The sequence below is a fragment of the Nannobrachium achirus genome, assembly GCF_963921795.1.
Source record: "Nannobrachium achirus genome assembly, chromosome: 3".
NCBI classification, from domain to species: Eukaryota; Metazoa; Chordata; class Actinopteri; order Myctophiformes; family Myctophidae; genus Nannobrachium; species Nannobrachium achirus.
Window position 1 is genome coordinate 64557671 of NC_137812.1, and position 25532 is coordinate 64583202.

General features: G+C 42.9%; 1 protein-coding gene across 4 annotated transcripts in view; it reads left to right on the forward strand.

The window, feature by feature from the left end:
• The window catches only part of crebbpa (CREB binding lysine acetyltransferase a), a 72999-nt gene that overhangs the window by 5347 nt on the left and 42120 nt on the right, over positions 1-25532 (forward strand). For 2 of the 4 annotated variants that reach the window (XM_080722222.1, XM_080722223.1), the window contains exons 2-3: positions 13527-14179; positions 19141-19317. In XM_080722222.1, coding sequence (XP_080578348.1) covers positions 13527-14179; positions 19141-19317 — 830 coding nt within the window. The remainder of the gene's footprint in view (positions 1-13526; positions 14180-19140; positions 19318-25532) is intronic. The other 2 variants (XM_080722224.1, XM_080722225.1) reach the window with 1 other exon arrangement.

The window sequence follows — 25532 nt, forward strand, 5'->3', positions numbered from 1 at the left end:
ATTGGCTCGGTTATCAAACCATAACATTTTTGTTAGTAGAAAAGCTAAAATGTTGATTCCCCCTTGCATGGGTTGTTGTCAACCTGTGGGTCGAGACCCCCAGAGAGGTCCTGAAAGGACTTTTTGGGGGGTCCGACAGTGAAGTCACAAAATTTCTTTTCATATCTGAATTCTTATAAAATATATAAAGAGGCGAGGTGTCCTGAACCTTTAAGGACTTATTTAAGACCTTTTAATACCTCAAGAAAGAGAAGAAAAAGCCCATTACTGCATCAAAAGTCATCAACAAACTAGACTATAAAAACATTATCCAAATTGTAAAATAATATAAGTAAGAGGCAAACATTTTGAAAATAGCAGATCTACAAGCTCACAACACTCAAACATTTTATTTGGACCCATAAAAAACTCTGGGACCCATTTGAATGACCACCTGAGGGTCCCGGGACCCATTACATTGAAAACCTAACAACATCACTGCATGGGGCAGGTGCACACGTGCCGCCGTGCACGTGCGCGAGATCTCTGCAAATAAGAAGAAAATGATAAAATATAATGATGCTATCCGTGGCTGATGGGGCTAGCCGGGCCACAGATCCCATATACGTTGCATGCAGATTAAATCCCATAGCGGTAACCGTGACAATGTGTGTATGAACGTGCGCATGCATGTTTATTTTGACAGGACAGTAGACTGAGAGAAACGGTGAGAGATGGGGAATGACATGCGGCAACGATCGCCCGGATCGGGAATCGAACCGTCGATGCCAGCAGGCATCATAGCCTAGTATGTGGTATGTGCCTGGACCACTAGGCCAGCAGGCGCCCCATGTGCGCATGCATGTTTGGCGGGCACATTTAAGCATGCGCATTAATGGAAAAAACTGCAGGCGTAGAGTTAAACAGAAGTGTGAAGAAAACGCTAATAAACAGCTTGAATTTGGGCTAAATCAGTTGCTGAAGCCAGTGAATAGATAAATGTGGAAATGAGAGTGTGACTCTCTTAAATTACATGTAGGATAACAAATTAAGCCCTTGACTTTAAAATATTGTAAAACTATCATAAGTGCTGGACTTAAACTTACAGAAAGTAACTCTAAGTAAATCTCAATAACAGTTATTAACATCAATGCTGCTGAACAAAAAAGAAATGTAAAGCTAGAATTAAATAAGAGTACAGTAAGACTACTTAATGTACTGTAAGTACAATACTTAAGTAGGCTACAAGCCTACTACTGTACTGATCTGCACCGATTATTATGCCTTGTCCTGTGTGCAAATTATTTGGCCATTTCACACTCAAATGGCAAGGACTGCCAGGTTGAGCCTCATTGTGGAGCTCGGTACCGTAACTGAGCTGCATGGAAAAAGGTTGGTCATTACGTTTTGGGTCTCAAGCCCTTGCCAGCTACCTCTTATTCATCTCCTTCCATTAATGGCACCTTGATGTACAGGGTAGGCCTAGGGCTGAACTTATGTATTGTTATCTCAAAATGAACATGCAGAATATTAATATCACAAAGGGCAATATAAATCCCCCCCACTTTGCCACTGCTAAAGCCAGCAACATTGTTTTAGCCAATGCCTAAGCATCCATTTCTCTGCATGTCAAGTTGTCAACGTGTTGAAAGCCAGTTCAACTCGGGACATGTGTTTGTGTTTGCAATAAGAATACATGCGTGTGTCAGATTGCTCATAATTATTCCTACCTGCTTCATAGGGCTAGACCTGCACTCACCTGCCATTGAAAATACATTACGAGTTTTCGTCTGAAATCCTTCCTTAAGGTAGCAAACTGCCTAAAGCCTTCTGTATGAAAAGCTTGAACGTTTGTTCATTTGTCGGAGTGACGTTAGTTTATTGAACTATCAGTGATTTGCCGTGACTTTAGCTGTTCATGTTCATCAAGCCAGTGCCAAAGGCTCTGAGTCTGTAAGTCAAACAAGGGTAAAAATTAGACTTCTGGACGGTCGGCCTTCAAAATAAGAGCGTTTTACTTTTGGTCAGAAATTTGTCAGAAATTCAAAATAAGAGTGAAATAAACTTGCTATCTTTATGATGAATGCTTCGTTTTCACCGTTGCTACACTTAAAAAAAAGGGTTCATATTTTAGATTGAGACTTTGCCCCAGGTGAAGGAGTTTAAGTATCTCAGGGTCTTGTTCACGAATGAGAGAAAGGGGAAGACGAGCAGGAGATCAGACGAAGACTCGGAGCAGCTGGAGCGGTATTGCAGTCAATGAATTGCACTGTTGTGACCAAAAGAGTTGAGCCAGAAGGCAAAACTATCTACCAAACAATCTTCGTTCCTTCTCACTTATGGTCATGAAGTGTGGGTCATGACCGAAAGAATAAGGTTGCGTATAAGGTAGGCCTGTCCTCTAAAAATCGACGAATCGACGCGTCGTTTTAAGCCCCGGGAATCGACGTGTCGACGTTCTCGACACTGACTCATTACTCTGTAAGTGCTCTGTGTCCCGCGACTGCGGACTGGATCCCATCGTTCATTTAAAAGAGCCGTTCAAGAGAGCGGAATCGTTCGCGAATGTCTCATCTATACTGCACGCTGCCGAGAGACGGGGCAGAGTTGAAACAGCGGAGATGTTTTATTTGTTTTAACGGTGTGTTATAACTCTATGGTTGTACACTGCTATGCAGATAACATTTGTGCTCGCGCACCGATATCACCAAAAACACCGTGTATTCAATTCATCTTAATGTATTATTGTATTATGTTGACGTGGTTTAATTTAATGCAACACTTTTTTTTTTTTTTTTTTTTTTTTAACACAAAGTAGACTATAAAACGATTCGTCGACGCGTCGGATTAACCCCCGCGACTCCAATCGACTTCATAAATCCTGAGTCGAGGACAGCCCTAGTATAAGGTTGCATATAGTGGCCAAAATTAGTTTTCTCAGATGGGTGGCTGGCATCTTTTTTCTAATGGACAAATGTTTGTGAAATGTTTGTGACTGACTCAGTCCCAAATTAAAACACACCTTTGATCAATGCCAAGTCATAATTTTATTTCAAAACATTATTTGGTTCTGCCAACTTTTTCATACATGTTCCTACCTGGTTTGGTGGATTTCTCTCATTGTTGCTCCTCTTCCGAGATTTCCCAACCCCTCCTCACAGCTAAAATGGGGCTTGTGTTCTTTATGAATCATATATTTATAGTTCCCTGAGACCAACCGACGTGTTGTTGCCCCCCACATATTGACCTGGATGAGAAAATGGCTGTGTACACGGTTCCCATAGAGCTTAGGTGAGATTTTCGCGTATCACGAGACTTCCGGCTACTACGCTTCTAGCGTAGCTTCTGTAGCGTAAAGAAGCCTTTGTCCTGGAGTTATTACAGCCAGGATATACACAATGTGGCATTGTGGTATAAATAAGAAAAAGTTGTAGCAAAATAATATAATATAGTTATTAGTCTGTTGATCGCTTGATTCCAGTAGTATGGATGAGAAGATAACGTACGCTTCTAGCGTAGTAAGCTTCAAGCATAGCGTACTACGCTAAGCGATTCATTCTTGTGATTCGTTCTTAAACAGTTAATTGTTAACATCCCTAATGTATACTTTATACATTCTTATCATTTCAATATCTATTATTTTTTAAAAGAGCATTCACATATCTACTGTTTCTCCCCATTGCTGGATACCTTGAATCCTTTGACAGAGCTGTGATGGATGACATTTTGGTGCTAAGTGGTTAGCTGCCCCCCTTTTGCTAAGATGCAGAGCAGCAAGTGGGCCTGCTGCACCTGTCCCTCCCAGGCCAGACACACTGCCTTGGGGCAGGATGACAGACAGCCACAGTCTGGACCGCTGCTGGAGGCTGCCGGAGCTCGGAGAGCCACCAGTGTCTACCGCTGAGTCTATTTTTAGCCATAACTCCTGGAAGAAAGTCACCAGGGATCCAACTGAACATTACACTAGTGACTAGAGAAGATGAGTTAGGAATAGGGAGGGAACTCGGAGGAAATAAAGAAAAGTACATAAGGGTAGTGCAGGCGAAACTAGTCACGAGAGAGTGGAAGAGGGAGAGCAAATGACAAGCTACTTGGTAGGGATGGGCGATATGGTGTCAGATAATTATCGTTGAGACGATACAATGTCTCCACGATATGCCTTTTCAGAGGTATCGTATATATCGTGATAAAATTGAGGGAGCCTTGTAAAAAAATCCTGTTTAATTGTTAATACAGAGATTCATTGCAGAATTCAATTTAAACCTGCATTTTGGTAAATCAGTAGTTTTCAAACTTTAAAATGTCACGGTCGCCGCTTAACTCTTGACAGTATACAAATGAAACCAAATGGACCCGTAAGGGTCCATTTGGTTTCATTTGTATGCTGTCAAGAGTTACATACTTGTAAAGTTCAATTTAGACCTCCCAAAAGGAACCCAGAGAGTCTAGTTTTTGTCAAGTAACTTGAAAAATAACCATAAAAACCAACGTGAAAAGAATTGTGATAAAATCGTGTATCGTGATACAGCTTGGGAAAATATTGTGACATTGTATTTTTCCATAACGCCCACCCATACTACTTGGTGAGATGAGCATTACCCCTCTCAATGGGTCTCCCCCAGAGAAGGGGGTCTCCCCTCCCTGCATGGCGTCGACCCAAACCAAAACATTGCTTTGCATTTTGGTGCCCAGCCAAGGAGCCTGGGGCAAGGTCTTGAAGAGCATGCATGTCCCCCATTCATAAATAATTGCAAGTCCACGGTTTGAATGTCTGTGGTTAAAATGAACGCTGATGCACTGTGAAAGAACAGTCCAGGCTGCCGCTAGAAGTCCCCGTCCCCCCCGGGCGGTGGAGGGTAAGAGGCGGCGATTGAGTGAAGAGAGATGGACAGAGGAAGATGAATGGCCTCTTGGCCCCAGCCAGGCTTCTTCCACATGGAGCACCTGCTTGCCTGATGCCAGGGAGGGGCAGCAAGGCAGAGCAAGCGAGGCTGTGTTTACTTAGGGAAGTGTGTGTGGGCCAAGTGGCCTCATTAAAGGCTGAATCTTCGCTTGAATCTAAATGAAGACATCCAGCAGCAACAGAAGGCAAGGCCAGGGGAAACTACCCCCGCACTGTCCGCTCTGCTCTGTCCTCTCCCAATGCAAAGCAGATGCACTCAGTTAGCTGGCAGCACTCCGCTCAAAGGAGGACACTTGGAAAGTTCCGTTGTGGGATAGCCTGAATATAGATTTTTCACCTTTCATACGATATACGATACGAAAGCATCTAATTCAATACGATTCCGATATGGCCCGATACGATGCAGCACATCGTTTTAAGTCTTTCTATGATGTCTGATATCGGGCAGACACTTTTATAAATGTGCTATTTATTTCTGATTTTGTCGTCTGGAATGTTAAAAAAGGGTATTTGTTTATAATTGTTCCACTAGTTTTACAATCTTTATGAAAAAAGCCGATCTACAAGCCCACAACACCTTGCAGCATGACAATGTTGAGAACTTGTAAATCTGCTCCCTTATGACGTTTTTTTTTCCTCCGCCCCCTGGCCCCTGTTACACATGAAGCGCACACACACACACACACACACACACACACACACACACACACACACACACACACACACACACACGCACACACACGCACTCCAGTGGCTAAGGCCTAACAAAAAAATATTTTGGATTCTGGTAGGCGACCGACCCTATTAAATACGTGCGACCCAGATGATTTTATTGGCATTTGGAGTAAAAAAAAAAAGGCAAAATCCGACCGAGTCGATCAAAAACGTCTTACAAAAAATATATTTGCTGCGACCACACTCGCGAAGTCAGGACCTGTCCCCGGTTCCCGAGGCTAAACTAATGTGAGTTTACGTGACAACGTGTATTCCTCCAAACAGACACACACGCGCGCACACACAATCGGGGGACAGACTGAGTGGTGCTCAGTCAACAAGTGGCAGCGATGCTAACAACATTAGCAGCTCAGCCCTGCACAGCCACAGAGAGACGGGATATGGAGACTAAACATTTATGACAGCGTGGCATTCCTCTGAAAGACTGCGCGGCAACAGTGCTTGTGTTACGGACCCCCATGTGTCTCTCTCAGTGCCGGCAAGCCGTATACGTAGGGCACCGCCGATCTAAAGGCTGCATGGTTAATCCTTTTCAAACGATTAGCGAATCGCAAAGGCCCTCTGCGAAGTAGACTTCCCAATCAATATGGAGACGTTTTAATTTTTGAAATCCCTTCATAATTGACTAAGGAATGATCAAATCAAACGGTGGTGACTTCTTTGCTTCCGAGCATCCACATGCTGAAAGTGAAAGTGAATTTGGCACAGTGGCTGCTGTGCAGGACTCTGCCAGTGCAGGGGCGTAGCCAGGAATTACATTTTGGTAGGCGAAATGCCTACCAAGGGGTAGGCAAGGGGGCCTAGGGGTGCTGCAGGTGTTCCAGCACCCCATGGGGGAGTTTTCATTTTTTTTAAATAAGAAAAGAACAAATCAAACATAGCAAAAATGCATTGCCTGTTGTTGTCGTTTTTTATTTATTCATTTATATAATATTTCCATTAAAAAATGGATTAAAAAATGATAAAAATAATTAGGCCTAATATTTTTTCGCGCCCGCAGGAAGGCCCCATAGCAGAATCACGCTTAGGGCCCCCATGGGCCCAGAAACGTCTCTGGTCTCTCTGCCTGGGTGCGGTGCGTCTGCGACTATCACTGCTCGCTCGCTCGCCAAGCTGTGTTCCTTTGTAAAATCTAAGCTGGAAAATCTAACACTTCCGGTGGCCCCTGTTACACATGAAGCACGCACACACACACATGCGCACACACACACACACACACACACACACACACACACACACACACACACACACACACACACACACACACACACACACACACACATGCACGCACACACACACACACTCCAGTGGCTAAGCTAGCTGCGAACGCTAACTCGATAGCTCTGCATGGTAAATAAATGGTAAATGGTGCATTTATATAGCGCTTTTATCCAAATCGCTTTACAGAGATTGTGCATTACATTCACCCATTCACGCACACATTCATACACCGGTGGCGGAGGAAACCATGCAAGGCACCAACCAGCTCACCGGGAGCAATGTGGGGTTCAGAGTCTTGCCCAAGGACCCTTCGACATTAACTCAGGGGGAGCCCGGATTCGAACTGGGAACCCTTCGGGAACCCTTCGTGCTCTACTAACGGTTTCTCTACCCCTGAGCTATGCCGCCCCTGAGCTATGCCGCATGAACGTCTCTGGCAACGTTGGTTGTTGGTCTTGGGAGCCAGTGTGTGGTCGTGTCTTTTTTGCAAGTTTTGCACTGAGCTGCTGTTGGGTCGGCTCACTCTGCCGGCTTTGTTCTCTTTCAGAGTTCACTCTGTTGTGCTGCTGCTGCGGTCGCTGTGCGTGACCGTGGTGGAGCAGACTCCTGGAATGGAGTGCTTGTATCGGAGCGTTCTATTGGATATTTTAGCTGAATTACGATATGATCCGATATATGTTTTTTTAGGCTCATATCGCGCCGATATGCAATATATATATCGTATCGCGGCATCACTACTGAAAATGACTTGTGCTTCGTGAAGGTTTCATTGATGATATAGATCAGTATGTGCACATGACTGCCATGTTTTTAAAATACAGCCCAATTCCAAAGGTAGGGCGAGTGATTTCATTAAATTAAAATAATAACAAAATGGGTGGTTGAATCACCTTGGTACCTCTCCCACTCTTCAACCCTCTCATATCTATGATTCTCATTTCAGTGTTAGGGTGGATTTTCCAGTGTAAACAATGTCTGTCGGCGCTCAAAATTAACTTTTTTACTTGGTAGCACTGGTGCTACCAGTGTAAAAAGCTAGGAGCACCAGAAAGAATTTAGGAGCACCAACAAAAATGGAAGGAGCACTAAAATCGATGATTTTAAATGAATAAAAAACAGCTATATAACGTGCAATGGTGAAAAGGTTTGGCTATAAAATTGCATGTAAGTAACATGGTTTATGAATGATGTATACCATTACATTGCGAAGAGCATACTCACTTATAATATGGACAATGCACACCGATCAGGCTTTTTGTGTTGGCATTATAGCCTACATTTCTTAAGAATATTGAAAATCATTTGCCCCAAGCCCCAATACAGTAACTTTGTGTTGCATTTCTCTCTCACACGCGCACGCACACCTCTTCTCATTCACACAGGCTCCTGTCTCTCACAGACATGGAGAAATAGTCTCTTCCTCTCCTTTCTATATCGTATCGTTTCTCAACTTACAGATACTTGTAATAAAGTAAGCTTCTTTCTGACACGCGCCACATAATGGTGCTGGAATGCCACCGATCCGCGATGCACCCGCATCGCTCTGCTGTGTAGCATCTAGAATCTACTGCAGTTCAGAGGGGACCGCACGTCTGTTTTCTCCGGTGGCAGGGAGCGCTCGTTTTGGTCCACTCGACCGTCCGTTTTGGTCACATCACAGGAATTATTTGTAGACGCACTGGTGCTCCAAATTCTAATTTTAGGTTGCACAGATTACATTTTAGGCGCATTTGCGACCAAAATGGTCGCAATTTCGAGCCCTGGCTGTATAAAAAGTTACAGCTAAGTTTACCTTGCTTTGGCTGCCATAGTCTGTTGGACACGCACGCACGCACGCACACACACACACACACACACAGCTCATCTCCAATGGGTTTGACTGTAACTTCCACACTATTCTCTTCTACTACTGTAATGAACTGGGGAATGAACGAACAGTCTAGGATTCAGTTGTCTGCTTCTTTTTGACACATTTGAATCAGTGTATTATTTTTACTGGCACCAGTGTGACTTAGAGAAAATGATCTAGCATTATCAAATTCTAAACTCGCATATAACCAATTTGCTTGCAGTCTTGAGCCCTCGTAAATGTCAAAGTGTTGAATTATTCAAATGTATTTGGTAATGTTTCTTTTCCCCTCAATGTTTTGCCAATTAGCCTAATTAGTGTGCTAATTGTCAACAAGAAACCGCCATCTCTGCTTTGCTTTATGGATGCTGTATGGTGCCAGAAAATGTACCCTCCCGGTGTCCATATTCACACACCTGCCGCTTTTGTCTTAATCATTTCATGCTTAAATCAGTCCCTGGGATGCTGGCAATATGCTGCTCACACTTCACCATGGTGTGACACAAATATTCTTCCCCCAAGTGCAGCTTGACTCTCATTACTGTCACTGTTTGTCAGGCATCTTAACCCATTTAGAACGGGTACGCATTATTACGCATTATTTTATGCTTGAACTATTAAAAAATAGCAGATATACAAGCTCACAGCGCGGCACCGAGTTACAAATGTTCACTTTAAAAAATACACATATTCAAAGATTTGCACACATTTTCATGACTTTTCAAAAATAGCAGATCTACAAGCTCGCAGCGTGGCACTCGGTGCCGCGCTGTGAGCTTGTATATCTGCTATTTTTTCAATGGTTAAGGCATTAAATAATTCTAGGCCTAAATGGCTTAAGTTCTGTCGTTTATCACTGTGTCTTGTTTATCACGCCGCATCTCTGATGATGCTGCACCAGATTGTGAGTGAGCATGTTGGCTCATTAATGTCATAATTGGAAGTGTTGGGAATGGGATTCGGTAAACGGTGATTTATTACCGCGATAACCAAGAAATCCATACCCGCCCCAGCCCTAAGTGACACTGTTGTATGTAAAAGTACACCTGTCAGACTTAACAGGTATATTTGGTTACAGTTACAGTGATTTACTGCGTATTCAGAGTTTCTACTCAGTCGAGTTTGTCAAGTCCCCTTTTTGTCTGAGCTGCAATGTGAAACCCTTATTTTTATGGAGTGGTTCTGCAAGATGATAGCAGTGTTATGTATGTATGACCGTGTCTAGGGCTGTCACAATTATTACATAATCGTCTAATCGCAATTATTTGACATAATCGTGATTATTTGACATAATCATCATATCGTTTCCATGTTGAAAAAGTTTTATATATTTAAAAAAAGTAAAACATAGTGGAAATAGCCGATCTACAAGCTCCCAACGCGTCGTGATGCGACGCGTTGTGAGCTTGTAGATCTGCTATTGTGTGTTATTTTTTTGTGCAACTTCAAAGCCTAAAAGTAATGTAATTGTCAATGACAAAAACACAATTAAATTGTTAATTGCCATTAGTTGAGTGACAATTAATCGCCATGTAAAATGTCATAATCGTGACAGCCCTAACCGTGTGTGTGTGTGTGTGTGTGTGTGTGTGTGTGTCTGTCAGCAGCTAATCTTGCAAACCGCTAGGGTTTGGACCCTTTAGGATTTTAACAATTCTGTCTCCTTAGCGATTCCTTCTTAACGATCCCATTCCATAACAGTTCCCTTTAACGATTCCTATAGGGGCTTCCATTCCAAATGCACTCTTAACAGGTCTGTATTAACTCAGAGTGTAGGGTCCATTTGGTTCCCCTTGAAATAAGAAAGTTTGAGGACCACCAGTATTGTAATTGTATAGCAGATATGAAGTCCACATACTGTACCACCTCTTGACGGTGTGATAACACTGGTTCCAGGAATGGTTCCAAAATGTGATGGAACAGATCCCTGTTCCTTGATGTAGCATCCAGGTCCTCCCGTTCCAGATCCCAACCATACAAACAGCTGGACTGATCAGTGCCAAACTTTGTATATTACATGTTGCCAGTAGGCCACAGAAGAACCTCCAGTAATAAATGCACTTTAGAAACAAACAATGGGTTGATAACATTTATCTGCTTGTTTACTGATGATTGACCTTTGGGCAAGTAGAACATGACCTGTACTTGCCCGATGGGCAAGTTCCTCTTAGACCTTAGTGTCAACCCCTGTGCTATGTGAGATGCCACCGCATCTGTAATCCTTTTTCACTTGGCTGTCATATGGGACACGACACCATGTGAAAAAGAAGCCACTAGCTCATTTCAACTCGTCAACTATTGCCCATATTGGTATTCATCAGTTACTTGAATCTCTCTCCTTGAGAGTCCGCACACTGTTCTGTAGCCCCCAGTAGAAAACGTTTTTATAAATTATTTTAAGCAACAACGTTTCGACCTGTGTGGGTCTTTCATCAGGTCTGATCACATTACACACAAGTAGGTGTGTTAAATACAAAGACCATGGTGTGTGACTGTGACATTCTCAAATTGCGTATGTCATCATTGTTGAAAACGTTCATTTATATCTAATTTATACACATACCAGGGCTCCAGACTAACTTTTTTCACCTACGTCCCGGGACCGTCCCAAAATACAAATTGAACCGTCCCCCAATGAATGTAATCCGTCCCAAAAAATAATAAAAATAATAATAAATTATTGCAGGCCTATTAGTATTACTATTATAATAATATTTATTATTATTGTTATTGTTGTTATATTGTTGTTGTTTTTGTTGTTGTTGCTGCTGGTGAAATTGGCTTGACAATCCTTTCTATTTTTATACTGTCATTTGTGGCTTCTAAAAATCTTACCTCAGCCAGTTTGCTGGTGTGATTGTCATATACGGTAAACTAAAGAACCAATCATGCACGACTGTTGGAGGAATTACGGTAAAACTGGGTTTGTACTTTGTCTGTACGAACGTGTTGCACGCTAATCTACAACCCTACAACTACGCGCATCCTCAGGGCTTTGAGGGCTTTTAGATCGTCTATATGCTCACCGAACCGCACAACACCGTCGTACTGAAAGAAGTATAACCAGTGCCATCCACGCTTCATCGAGTGGAGAGTGCAGACGCGTGCAGTCTGCTCTGTGCTTCACAGCAAGCGATTCAGATGAACTGCTGCCGAAATAGAGTTATTTATTATGAGTGGACCGGTTGTTTTTGAGAGTTTTGAGACACTACTGGACTGGAGAAAATAAGCTGCCACATGGCACGGGAACTTTGTAAAATGAATGCCAGCTTGCACGGCTCACGGCTGGTTGTGATGAAGTTGATTAGACGATTAGACGAACATATTCACGTGACATAACGTCTTGTAATTGGGAATATAGGCTATAGGTTTATAGAGATGACAAAAGTTAAACAAACCGTTGATTTAATTACAATGTGTCCTACTCCAATATCTAAACAACTGCTCGTGCTGCTCACTAAACGTAGGCTATGTGTCTGTGCTTGGTGCATTGACAGTGTTCCGTTTTACATTTTCATTAATAATCACAATCCAAATCATATAACGTTACTCTTTATGAGGCGAAGCAGGGGGCGGGGATGCTAAGATTTATCTCTCAGCCACAGCTTGTAGATCGGCTATTTTCCACTAGTTGTAACCCAGACAGTCTGTTCTCTGCCTCATTCTGCTAGTTAATCTCTTCAAATTGCGCAGCATTTTAGCAACTAAGTACCTGAAAAGGATGATCAGCACTGCCTGTGGTAACTTCTTAAACATTCTGTTTACATCATAGCCTATTCATTTTCTGTGAGTCTCATGCTGCGAGTTTGCACACCATGGTTTGAGCAGTGACATTGATATGCGCCGTTGGCTCAAAAAAATCCTCTACGTCCCGAATGCGTCCCAGGGGAGATTCATTTGCGTCCCGAACACATATATTTAAGTCCCTGGGACGTAGGGATGCCGTTAGTCTCGAGCCCTGACACATACACTGGTGTTTCACAGACGATCTACAAGCTCACAAAGCAATTGTTTCACAATGTAGCGATCATGGAGACTATTTTTGTTGCATGCCAATATCTCCTGATCTCAGTCTTGATATACTAACCGATATCTCATGGTGTCGCAAAGTTTTGTGTGCGAATATTAGTGAACATACTACAGTTCTTTTTTGTGTCAGCAAGAGATACATGATGTGTCAAATAGGATAAACATACTGATGATTTGATTCCCCCTGAATGTTACTTGTAATCTTCTGTTGTACAGTAGTATATATTTTTTTATTTGATCTAAACCAGTGGTCCTCAACCTTTTCAGGCTGTGACCCCCAAAATAATCACATTTTCACTGGGGACCCCCACCCTGACGAGCACTTTGTATAGCACGGTTATATTGAGAAAATAGCAGATCAACATGAGCATGTAGATCTGCTATTTTCTCAATTTCTGCCTCCAAAATATTTGACAATTTGGACAATGTTTAATGTGTCATTTCAGAGGTATTAAAGTCCTTAAATTGTCACTTTAGAAATGTGCAGATACCCTCTATACACTTAAACGTTATGTTGGTTTGTTTACTTTTGAGTGAGAAAACAATGTTGCACATTAAGTTAATCATCTGGGGACCCCCCAAAATAATTTGGGGCCCCCCCTGGGGGTCCCGACCCACAGGTTGAGAACCACTGATCATGGAGACTGATAGCACTTTGAGATTTGCTTCAAATGTAAAGTGCGTTATAAATAAAATGTATTATTATTATTATTATTATCTAAACGATCTCAGCCTTGGTTGGCATTAACGGTAATTTCCCTTTCCCTCCTCCTGCCCTCCTACCCCATGTGACTTCATCTCCTCATATAGATCTGGGTTCTCTGTCCTGGGACGATCTGGAGAACGACCTGCCAGACGAGCTCATTCCCAATGGCGGAGACCTGGGTCTGTTGGGCGGCATGCCCTCCAACGGGAGCACCGGGCCCGGCGGACCAGGCGGCAGCACCATCGTCCCAGATGCGGCCGCCAAGCACAAGCAGCTATCGGAGCTCCTCCGAGCGGGCAGCACCTCCGGCCTCGTGGGCAGTCCTCAGTCCGGCGGCATGGGGCCTCAGCTGGGCAAGAGCCCCCTGGGCCAGGGCTCGCCCAACAATCACCCGTCCCCCCAGGCGCAGAAAGCGGGTACGCCCACCGGAGTAGCGGGGCAGAACAATGGCAACAACGCAGCAGCTATGGGCCTGAACACCGCAGGCTTCAACCAAGCAATGATGAACAACAGCCAGAACCACGCAGGACTATTGGCCCAGGGAGGACAGCCGCAGCCCGGGCAAGTGATGAACGGCGGCCTGGGACCTGCGGCCGGGAGAGGCAGAGGAGCTGGGGTGGCGGGCATGCAATACCAGGGACAGACACCAGGTACAGGAGGGGCAGGGAGCGCGCTGGCAGAGACACTAACCCAGGGCCAGCAGATGGGAGCCCATGCCACCATCAACGCGTCCCAGCAGGGTGGCAACATGAACAAAGTGAGTCATATTACATATTACTTACATACACGACTCCTTATGCTTAGGGCTGTCACAATTATTACATAATCGTCTAATCGCAATTATTTGACATAATCTCGATTATTTTTCATAATCGTTTCCATGTTGAAAAATGTTCATATATTTTTTTTAAAGTAAAAAATAGTGGAAATGGCAGATCTACAAGCTTGCATCGCAACGCGTTGTGAGCTAAGCTTGTAGATCAGCTATTTCCACTATCAATGTTCTTTTTAAGTATAAAGTTGTCAAATATGTCAGTCATTTCTTTGTATATTTAGGTTATGTGTCATATCTACCATGTGCCACTTCAAAGCCTAAAAGCCAAACAGAAATGTAATTGTCAACGACAAAAACACAATTAAATCGTTAATCGCAATTATTTGAGTGACAATTAATCGTCAATTCGTCATGTAAAATGTCATAATCGTGACAGCCCTACGTTTGCTCTTAAAGACTGCATTGTTTTCGTGTATGTTGTGGTTAAAGATTGGTGCTGATGGCATGGGCACAATCCTTAGTAGCGTGTTCAGCACAGAAACATCTATTAGTTTAATTCCAAGCTCTTGGACAATGGAGGTGGATGGATGGAAATTGTTCATATCTTCTCATACTGATATAACCCATTCAGAACGGGTACACATTATTGTGTATCATTATTTTATGCTTTAACTATTGAAAAATAGCAGATACACAAGCTCACAGCGTGGCACATTGAAAAAACTTGAAAATTTGAATTTTGACCCGATTCTATAAGTGTCTTTTGAATCCTTCTAATATTTTTTGAAAAACCTATGTTTCTATGTCAGCAATCTGGCTAGCTGTCGTCAAAGAAAAGGTCCTTTTCACGTAACTGGAGCTCAGTTAGTCTGTTCTTGAGAGACTACTATGTCAGTGGTTCTCAAACATTTTCGAGTGAAGGACCCCCAAACTGATATGTATTTGGCCACGGACCCCCATCTCAAAATATTTAGTTCCAGCCTCCAGGGACCACCCAGATGCAAAATTTGAGTTATAAATGTTCGCTTTGAAAATACATATATTCAAAGATTTGCACACATTTTCACAGCTTTTTCAAAAATAGCAGATCTACAAGCTCGCAGGAGTGCCGCGCTGTGTGCTTGTATATCTGCTATTTTTCACTGGTTAAAGCATTCAATAATTCTAGGCCTAAATGGGTTTTAAATGTTAAAAAAGAGTGGGATAACACTTGACTCCTTACACACCCTCCAAGAAATGTGTGAAGCTGTGCAGTGTGCATACACATACCCTGGTCAGCACAATATTCTTATTTAATCTCTTTGTATGTGTATTACTTCCCAGTGTCCGACGTTGTGGCTTTAAATTGGCTTGTTAATAAGAACAGCCATGTTCCGAGGGAACCATAAACCTGCCCAGGCTTAGTTGGCTTGATATATTCACCACAGCAAGCAAGCCCGCATAGCCAGAGAGAACGATATTAAAGACCTCTCAATGCCTGTCACACTCCAAATTACTTGTGAGAGAGACTGAGTGTGCTTTGATTTAGTCTAGGAATGCAGTACACTACATTCACCATCTGGAAGGTGCATATTAACTAGAGCTCGACCGCTAAATATTGGTTTGGCCAATATATCCGTATAGTCCTTTTTTTGATAACATTGGTATCGACGAAGATATTTGTACCTGAAGGTCAAATTTCTCCCCAGAGCAAGCAGGCAGGCTCTATTAGCTCAGTGGTAAAAAATGGAATGCCAGCATTTGCACAGTAGACCTGGGTTCCGACAGACCGAAAGGTTGTAGAAGTCAGCTTTAAGTGTTTTTTTTTTAACACACACACACACACACACACACACACACACACACACACACACACACACACACACACACACACACACACACACACACACACTGTATATATGACTAATCCTACACTGCTGTAGTTTCACTGGAAATCAATAGGAAGTCATATTCTCTGCTGGTTGAGAGGTTAGATCTAGCACACTGAACTTGTCAGACCACAACACAAAGATGAGGGCTGCTAGCTAGTTCGAGGGACACAGCAGGGGAAGATTTGTAATTCATTCAATGTCACACACCTACTATCTGCAATCACAACATAGAGATGAACAACTTACTTTGGGCTGCAAGAGTTAATCCAACTGGAGTAGTGGGGCAGCATTTTTTTTTTCTTTTTTTTGGCTGTTGGAAGTTATTGAAGTATATGGTGGTGTGTAATATGAAACGTAAGCGTGTCATATAAACACAATACTCATTGTTAAACTTGAGGCTAGTTAAACACCACACCAGCCTAACTTTTCTGTTGCTCGTCACTTCAGATTTGCACGGAAGGGGGAGAGAGTCCATTATTAAATATATACGGGGTATATGTCTTCTGTGTGACTGATTACTAATCAGTGCTTCAGATATTTCGAAGGAAAAGAATCTCACACATACAAAACAACCTATGCTGATGTATTTAAATAGCATTAGTGGACCGAAAGTCAAATGGGACTACAAGAGTTAATTGGATAAAAAAAATGCGTTAATAAAAAAGCGACTGTTAAAAGAATTGCTAATTATAAAGTAATTGGTAGTTACAGCTCGAATGTAAAAGTATAAACACTGGGACCGTACTTATATGAAGTGAACAGAGAAGTCCATGTGTCTTTGTGTTTTGTGAAGCTGCTGAACCAGACTCGTTGCGATTATCTTCTCACTTCTGGGAGAGCAAATTGAGGGCAGGAAAAGACGGCCTTTTGTCACCGAGCGCATGGCTTTCCTATTGTGTTTTTAAGTGCAGGTTGTAAATCTCATCCTGGGCGCGCGTGTGTGTGTGACACCAGCATCAGCCCGCTCCCGCCCCTCGTATTGTCCATGATTGTGTGACTGTGGAGTGTATGTATGGACGTTACCTTCTTTTCTCTCTCTGGCACACTGACTGGCTCTTTGCTCTGTCTATCACTTCGGCACTTGGGAAGCACCGAAGCAGGGGCATTGTAAATCACAGAAGGACTCTGAGTGCAAATGGGGAAAAGATACAAAGAGACTAATCCAGCTGCCCACAAACCGACCCCCTCCCCCCCTTCCCTCAGTGGCGTCAGTTCAGAAAAAGCTAAGGTATGGCAACATGACTGGTGTCTTGCAAGACACCAGTCATGTTGCCATACCTTAGCAACAGGCATGATACCTTTATTTCAAGAAGTACATTTAATCCCCCCCCCCCCCCCCCCCCCGTTTCTACAGTTTCTTGGGCTGGATATGGCAGCCTGGAACGGTTGTTCAAGTGCTCTAAACTTGGCATGTTGGTAAACATGCCACAATTAACAATAATGAATTGCTCCTGTGCAACTGACCTGCGGAACCTGGGAATATACCATTCTGTCAAGATGGGGAGAATACAAGTGTGGAGAATATAATTATAGCCTAATACCTTGTTAAAGTGACCATTTTGTTACATTTTGCATTTGTAGTTATTTTACTGTAATTTAACAAGATAATAACCAGCACAGCTAGACAAAGAGACATTCATGGATTTATATTTTTTATTTTCCCCCCTGGACCCAGGGTATGGCAGCTGCATACCCCTGCCATACCCAATTGACGCCCCTGCCTTCCCTCCTTCTGGCAGCAGAGTGGGAAGATTAGTTTTGGCACCCTTGTTGCCGCCTGGCGTTGTGAGGATTGATTGAATGAGCAAGGGAGTGAATGGAAGACTGCTCTGTGTGTGTGTGTCCGTCCCTGTGTGTGTGTGTGTGTGTGTGTGTGTGTGTGTGTGTGTGTGTGTGTGTGTGTGTGTGTGTGTGTGTGTGTGTGTGTGTGTGTGTGTGTGTGTGTGTGTGTGTGTGTGTGTGTGTGTGTGTGTGTGTGTGTGTGTGTGTGTGTGTGTGTGTGTGTGTGTGTGTGTGTGTGTGTGTGTGTGTGTGTGTGTGTGTGTCCATGGACATCTCAGCTGGGTCTGTTGGCTTGCTTTCAACAGCCTGGGGGGAGGCTTCCTGGCATGGCTTAGTCTGGTGTGGGCTGTCAAGCAGCCAAGGGGATGAAGGAGTAGACCTGAGTAAGTCAATGGATGGAACAAGGGCAGGCATGGTGGCACTAATGGGGATTTTGTTTCCCCAATTGGAGCCACACATGCTAATGCTAGAATGTATTCAATCATTTGTTTCTGCTGAGCACTTATGCTGGTCTTTTTATTGTGGCAGGGAGGAGATGAAGGTAGAGGGTATATACAGCAAAATGAAAAGGAAGGAGGGAGAGGAAGAAAGCTATGCTTTTGATTCGTCATCATCGGTCATCGGTGCAGAAAATCTTTTGTCCACAGCCGATAATGGTGCTTTCATTATTTCACCAGCCAACAAAACCTTCTGGTTTGTCCTGCGGTTCCGCTAGATACATAAAACCTCCACTCCTTCAGGAGTGAGAAAAATTAACAGAGGAGGATACTGAGGGCCAGAAAGTAATTCTGTTCTGTTTTTTTAAATGTGTTCCTGCCAAAAAACGGTGTCATGCTGAGCGGTGCCAAAGCATCGCTGTGACCAGTGCCATGCCATATTGGACTCGACTGGGGCGAATTAATCCAAGCACGACTCGGATATGCCCTGCACTGGCAGAGGGGGTCTTGTAGTAACAAATTGTTTTTTAGTTGGCACGATCACGCAAACTGTAATTGGCTTGATGGTGTTGTTTTGAATGTAGTTAAGCAGTCAGAGGCAGAACGGCACTCGAGAAAAGTCCATGAGCAGCTTTCACACCAACTGTCAACCTGCAAATGGGTGCATTCATTCATTGACTTGAAGTGTTTTACAATATAGATTTACCTAATGTAAACCATAACCATTTAGACACCCTCAGCTGTAAAAAAGAAAGAAAAAGAAAACATGCCTTTTGATATCCGTACTATTGGCATTTTAGATTCCCCTAACCATCTCCTTCCCTTGCGTTCGTCCAATGTTCTGTCTGTCAAGATGGGTCTGGGTGGTAACGGAGGTCCATTTGGAGCTCAGGCCTATGGCCAAGGGGCCCCAGGACCAGGCCAACAGCTCACTGCTCAGCAGTTGCAGAATAAGGCTGCCCTCGCCAACAGCCTGCCTCCCTTCCCCAGCGAGCTCAAAGGGGCTACCATCACCAGTGTGCCAAACATGGTGAGTCCCTGTCTCACTGCAAACAGATTTTCTTCTAAAAAAACGTGTCATTGTGTATGGGTGGGCGTGTCAGTTTTAGTTATAAACTGACAGTGTTAAGCAGCTACCACCGCGTTTGTCTAATTATAGGATGCTAATTAAAATAATACAATCTTACAATAAGCCAAATATGTAATAATGATAATACCAAGCATGGAAACTGCCATGTTGACTGCCCCAAAAGACGTCAATTTTCATGTTTACTGCCACGATTTTCTCACTTTTTAACTCATTGAATGCCCTTTTCAAGATGGCCGCCAAGTACCAGGATGCCACGTTCCCAAATTTCTAGTGCACAGATACATTTTTAGTGCACGGATCGTGCACGCCCATGCACCATATATGCACCATATGTGTAGTACTTTTTAACAGCTTTCAAACAAAAAAATCCGCTTGGAAATCCGTTCAGGCATTCATGAGATAGAAGCCTTCAAAGTCAGACAAAACAAACACTGCCACCTTCCTAAATTTCTAGTGCACGGATCAATTTTTAGTGCACGGATCGTGCACGCCCATGCCTAGATCATGCACCATATGTGTAGTACTTTTTAACAGCTTTCAAACAAAAGAATCCGCTTGGAAATCCGTTCAGGCATTCATGAGATACAAGCCTTCAAAGTCAGACAAAACAGCCATTTTTTACATTTTGAAAGATGTGTTTGTTATGGGGCTAAACATGCAATTTCGCAATTGCGATCATGCCTAATACATTTGAGGCATTTTTAGAAATGTTTTTATAAAAAAAAAATTGAATTTCTTTTTTTTTTCTTTTTTTTTTTTTTTTTTTCAAAATGGCTTCCAACTCGGGAAACTCGGGCTGTGGCAGCCTGGGACTACTGTAATAACTCGGGAAACTCGGGCCTTGGCAGTCAATGAGTTAACATGGGAAACAGCAGAAATTGGCCACAGAGAAACGTATTGTCCCGCCCCCAATAAATGCATATCTGGTATTCAAATCTAATTTTGTCCACTTGAATGCAAAATTGAAAATCAACAAACAAAGAAGACCTTTTCTCAGTTATCAATTTATTTGACTACACGACCCCACAGAATACATATATTGCACTGTTATAATGCAAGCATTATTCCTGGACTTCAATATGAAAACCTGTCATGCAGATGGTATGAAATCCAATTTCACATCAGTTGCGGTCTATTGCAGCAACAAAAAACTGTCCTTAAAACCGTCTTCTATGTTGTCTCGGCCCTAGTGTGTGAGGTGGGATGACTTCTACAGTCAGATTTGTAGCTGCTGGTTGCAATTCTCAAAGAGGGAACAGGGTCAATATTTGACACTGTTATTCTGTACTGCCTTCAGGTGAGAAAACAAACTGTTGTGTGCCAATGGAATGCACAACCTTCATGGCAACAACGATCATGTCCTTCGTATTCAGTATTTTCCTGCACGGTGGTTGCTGGTGAATAATGTAATGATTGTAGGGAATCAGCGTTTTGAATCAGCGTTTTGTGGCAATGGCCCATCATGGCTGGGGCACTGTCCTTTTTGTTATGGAAACAAGTTTTTAACAAGGGAAGATCAAGTGTCATTTAAATGGGATGAGCAATTCTTGTGATATGAATCATGACGTATGAAGTATATTGACATTTCTGGATGGATTTATGGACAGACAGGTTATTGACTGGGATACCAGACCAGTTCTACTGTACATATACATGTCGGAATGTGGGCATTGTGTCAAAAGGCGAAGGACAGAGACAGAAAGACAGAACAAATTCCGGAATTCATGGATGGATGGATGAAACAAGAGATGGCCAAGTTTTAACAAGGGAACATCAGTTTTGGAAAAGTCTTGTGAAATTATTTGTGGTGTGTCCGAAAGTATTCATTTCGCATTTTCCATTCGACATGACGACAAAATTCAATTCAAGCTCAATTCAGCATGATGAAAAAAATATTCTACTCTATATTAATCGTTGGGGTTCAGATTCAAATCAGGAAGCCTGAGTGTGATTGGACGGCAGAAGATAATATGAAGGGATATTTTCGTCTGGGTTTTCAAATTGTTTTGTGATTGATCAAAAGACCATTGGGATCGACTGGTCAATCTTAAAGACATGGTTGCCCACCCCTCTTGTACACTGTACCTTCTGCCAAATCTTCTATTTGTCTTTTCATAATGTTGATCTAGTATTTTGCTCTGTTACGTTTTCTACTATCGGAACTTATTTGAAAACGCTGGATTCATTATGATATGTCTAGGTCATATTTAGAAACATTTTAGCATATGAACTTTATGAAAATGTTTATGGTGTTCAATCTTCTTCGGAATCAGGGATTCCAATCCTCAATGAATGTAACTTTCTTAAATTTAATTTGGCGTTGCTATTTAAAAGTGATGTTTGTAAAGCACAATAAAGCACATTGAATTATTGCTTTATTGATGAATGTGCTATACCAAAAAAAAAACTTTGAATATGAAGTTGCTGTGTAGATGTGATTATTTGTGCATGTTTGATGCCTTCAAGGTGGCTATATAAAAAGGAAATAAAAGAAAAGGGAGAAAAAGGATTGGGGGTGCATTAGCCCAGTTGGTATGTAGAATGCCTAAAATGTCTGGGAACCATTGGTTTAGCGCACAGACCCCTTTTCTGATATTTTCCAGTAGACGCTGCTGTGGCATAAGTGGTGGCAAAACATTACCTGAACGCGGTAGCAACTCTATACATCCTTGACAACAATTACTATCAATTTAGCTTTCTTTTTTGCAGTCCCACCATTTTTAAGAAAACTAGGGAGCACACCTGACACACAACAAGAGTTAATGTGCTGAGTTCCCGAATCGATTTCTGATGAATGACAAACCTTAAGACACGTATCATACCTACAACAGACACAACTTTATTTAACCTTACCCGATTTGAACTGTGTGCTAGAGAAACAAGCATTTTTGATCACCATTAGTTCTCTTAGTTTTTGATTGATAGTGGCACTGGCAGCTGTTATGTAATTAGACTGGGATGAATTCACTTTGCAGGTTGTTGATCCAGTGTGGCTCTAGTCTAGAGCGGATACGGAAACGTTGCGTGACTTTGCATGTACGGTCTCTGTGTGTGTGTGTGTGTCTGTCTGTGTGTTTGTGTAACCTACCGGATATAGTAGTTGGGCTCTAGCTCGAATCAGACTGTTCTGAAACCAAGCTTTCGGGTACTCTGGAAAGCCTGGTGATGTGAGGTTATACTGTATGCCAGTGGTTCTCAACCTGTGGGACGGGACCCCCAAAGGGGTCCCCAAATTATTTTGAGGGGTCCCCAGATGATAAACTTAACAATCATTTTCTCACTCAACAGTAAACAAACCAACATAAAATTTAAGTGTATAGAGGGTTTATGCACATTTCTAAAGTGACAATTTAAGGACTTTTTAATACCTTTAAAATGACAAATTAAACATTGGCCAAATTGTCAAATATTAGAGGCAGAAATTGTGAAAATAGCCAATCTACATGCTCACAACGCCTCGCAACGCATGTAGATCTGCTGTTTTCACAATAGAACCGTGTTATACAAAATGTAATGCCTCAACTCTTAGTGCTCGTCAGGGTGTGGGGGTCCCCAAAAATATGACTATTTTGGGGGTCACGGCCTGAAAAGGTTGAGAACCACTGCTGTATGCAATATGAGGCTGTAATCAAGCACTGTTTTTAGGATTCGAACTTGGCCTGGGATTTTGGGACGGACTTTCTTTTTTTTTTTGTTTTTTTTAACTTTTTTTTCCCATTAACTCATTGACTGCCAAGGCCCGAGTTTCCCGAGTTATTACAGTAGTCCCAGGCTGCCACAGCCCGAGTTTCCCGAGTTGGAAGCCATTTTTGAAAAAAAAATCAAAAAAAAAAAATCAAAAAATTTTTTTTATAAAAAAATTTCTAAAAATTGAAAATGCTCAAGCTCCATCAGCCCTATGTTCCCTCAGCCTTATGTTCCCTCAACCCTATGTTCCCTCAGCCTTATGTTCCCTCAGCCCTATGTTCCCTCAGCCCTATGTTCCCTCATCCCAAAATAGGACCCTATGTTCCCTCAGCCCTATGTTCCCTCAGACCAAAAATCTCAGTCCCCCATGGCATTGTTTCCGACGTCTCATTGTTCTGACACCCCATTCGTCCGATGCTGGTGAATGCTAACCTGGTGAATGCTAACCTGGTGAATGCTAACCTGCCGACGCTGTTGAATGCTAACTTGGTGAATACTAACCTGGTGAATGCTGACCTGCCAACGCTGGTGTATGCTAACACGTGAATGCGGACCTGCCGACACTGGTGAATGCTAACCTTTTGAATGCTGGCGAATGCTAACCTTGTGAATGCTGACTTGCCGACACTGGTGAATGCTAACCTTTTGAATGCTGGCGAATGCTACCCTTGTGAATGCTGACCTGCCGATGCTGGTGAATGCTAACCTGGTGAATGTTAACCTGAAGAATGCTAACTTTATATGCTCATATATGGAGATCCCTGATGTCATCATTATTAAGGCCATATCTGTGAATGCATGGGAAACAGGGATCTCCATATATGGGTAACTGGTCCGATATATCTATATATTAATAAAGGATAACATAAATTTTAAGTTCACATATGGGTATTCCCAGATGATGCCCTGTTAGGGGAACCACACCAACAGAATCCATATATGGCCAAGACTGGTGGCCAAGACAGATGGCGTGACCTTGCCCAGTAAGACGCCCTTAACTCACTTAGCGCCGAGCGAGCCAGATTTCAATATGAATCTGCGCTTATAACGCCAGGAAATAGCTATATTGAATCCCCAAAATCACATTACATAACCAGGTACACGTGCCTGCGAATGCCACAAGATTCCATGGTCCCATGTTAAGTCAGAATAAAAAACAAGGTTCAGGACATAACAGGATGGTACAATGACATGCTCTCCATTGACATTCAATGGACAGGCCGCGGGCCGCCATTTGAGCTCAATACTGCTCAATTCGTGCTTGATCGTCTCAAACCACCATTGGTATGGGCATCGGAACGTATATAGATGCCACACAGAAAGTTTCCGAATCAAAATCCGACCTAGTGAAGCTACGTGAGGGTCGGATGGTTTGCATTGAGCCTAGCGGCTAACAGAGGCCTACGTAAACAGGAAGCTATGGCTTAAAGGTGACGTCATAATCGTATCCTTTTTTTTCACGGTTTTCATCTGTATGCTAGTCGAAGGTAAGCTAACCGTTCCGCTCCGTCTATCAACCCAAATTAAAAGCTTAAACAATGCTTTTATATAAAAGTCGCTCCGAGTCGCTCGGCACTAAACGCCATCATTAGTTAGTCGCCCCGAAAGTCGCTCGGCGCTAAGTGAGTTAATGGGACATCGGAACAATGAGATGTCGGACCAATGCCATGGCACCGTCTATTTTGGGCTGAGGGAACATAGGGCTGAGGGAACATAGGGTCTATTTTTGGGTTGAGGGAACATAGGGCTGAGGGAACATAGGGTCTATTTTGGAATTGAGGGAACATAGGGCTGGGGGAAACATAGGGTTGAGGGAACATAGGGTATAATAAATTGTTAGGGAGTGAGGGAACATAGGGCTGAGGGAACATAGGACTGAGGGAACATAGGGCTGAGGGAACATAGGGCTGAGGGAGCTTGAGCATGACCCCAAATGGGGTCGGCATGATCGCAATTGCGAAATTGCATGTTTAGCCCCATAACAAACACATCTTTCAAAATGTCAAAAATGGCTGTTTTGTCTGACTTTGAAGGCTTGTATCTCATGAATGCCTGAACGGATTTCCAAGCGGATTATTTTGTTTGAAAGCTGTTAAAAAGTACTACACATATGGTGCATGATCTAGGCATGGGCGTGCACGATCCGTGCACTAAAAATTGATCCGTGCACTAGAAGTTTAGGAACGTGGCATCCTGGTACTTGGCGGCCATCTTGAAAAGGGCATTCAATGAGTTAAAACCATTGAACGTGCCTTCAACCAAGCTGCAAAAATAGATCCTATAGGGAGTGACATTGCATAGTATATATAATCGGAATTTCCGTGTGTCATTGTCAGCTGCTCTGCAAGCTCACAGCGCGTCGTAATAAGACGCTATGTGAGCTTGCAGGCAACACACTCTCACGACAAACTAATCAAGCTAATCAACGCCCTGTCCAGTTGGACAGGGCTACGCACAGCTCTTCCCGA